Raw genomic sequence first — 903 nt, 5'->3', positions numbered from 1 at the left:
CAGCAGCAGCAGCAGCAGCAACAGCAGCAACAACAGCAGCAAGATGAGAGGCAGCGGCCGTTCCAGGGCCATTTACTTGAATCGGCAGTGCCACGTCTACTACTTGCCGCAGTTCAAAGCCTTAGACCAACTGCTGTCCGTGCTGCTGCTGGTATTGCTGCTGCTGCTGCTGCTGCTGCTGCTGCAGCTCTGGGCCTTACCCGGTAAGATCCGCACAGCAGCAGCTCCCCCTGCCGCGTCAAGAATGCAGAGTGGGAGTCCCCACAAGCCACAGCAGCAACGTCGGCCAGGTCAAGCACTCCTGCAAAGCCCCAGCAGCAGCAGCAGTAGTAGCAGCAGCAGTAGCAGCAGGAGCAGCAGAATCCATGAAAGCAAGCTGCGGAACGCAGCAGCCAAACACCAGCTGGCAGCTGCATACTGCAGCTGGAAAACGAAAGACAGCCGGAAGCTGCAGCTGCACCAACTGTAGCAGCAGCTGCGACAGCTGCAGCAACAGCTGCAACAGCTGCAGCAGCAGCAGCTGCTGCTGCAGCAGCAGCAGCAAATAAGTACCTGGCTCATTTGGAGGCACGTCTTTGCAGTGCCTGCCCAGAGCTCCCTCGTCGTTACACCCGAAGGAGCAGCAGCGGCCATCGGCGAGCAGCAGCACAGTGTGCAGCGCCCCGCTGCAGGCCCTCACGACCTGCATTTGCTGCTGCTGCTGCTGCTGCTGCAGCGGGATGGGGCGCGGCAACGTGACCTCGCCGCCGCCCTCTTCCTCGGGATTGAAAAAAGGAATTTGCTCAAGTTCTCCAGAACCAAACATGTAGACAAGGCCAGTAGGCTGGCCTTTGGCGAAGTCCGGAGAAGCCAAACAAGTTGCTGCTTCCTGCTGCTGCTGCTGGCGTACCAGCTCGCGCTGCT

General features: G+C 59.9%; 1 protein-coding gene across 1 annotated transcript in view; it reads right to left on the bottom strand.

Moving 5' to 3' along the window:
* Positions 1-805, bottom strand: part of ETH_00036610 (regulator of chromosome condensation, putative) — a gene marked incomplete at both ends in the record, with an annotated part of 1,459 nt that extends 654 nt beyond the window's left edge. Inside the window, 2 exons of the mRNA XM_013374477.1 lie at positions 201-301; positions 553-805. Coding sequence (XP_013229931.1) covers positions 201-301; positions 553-805 — 354 coding nt within the window. The remainder of the gene's footprint in view (positions 1-200; positions 302-552) is intronic.
* Positions 806-903: the final 98 nt, after the last annotated feature.

Source organism: Eimeria tenella, genomic scaffold, assembly GCF_000499545.2.
Source record: "Eimeria tenella Houghton genomic scaffold, Eth_scaff2075, whole genome shotgun sequence".
NCBI classification, from domain to species: Eukaryota; Apicomplexa; class Conoidasida; order Eucoccidiorida; family Eimeriidae; genus Eimeria; species Eimeria tenella.
The sequence above is the reverse complement of the archived record's forward strand: the minus strand, read 5'-3'. Positions and strand labels throughout refer to the sequence as shown.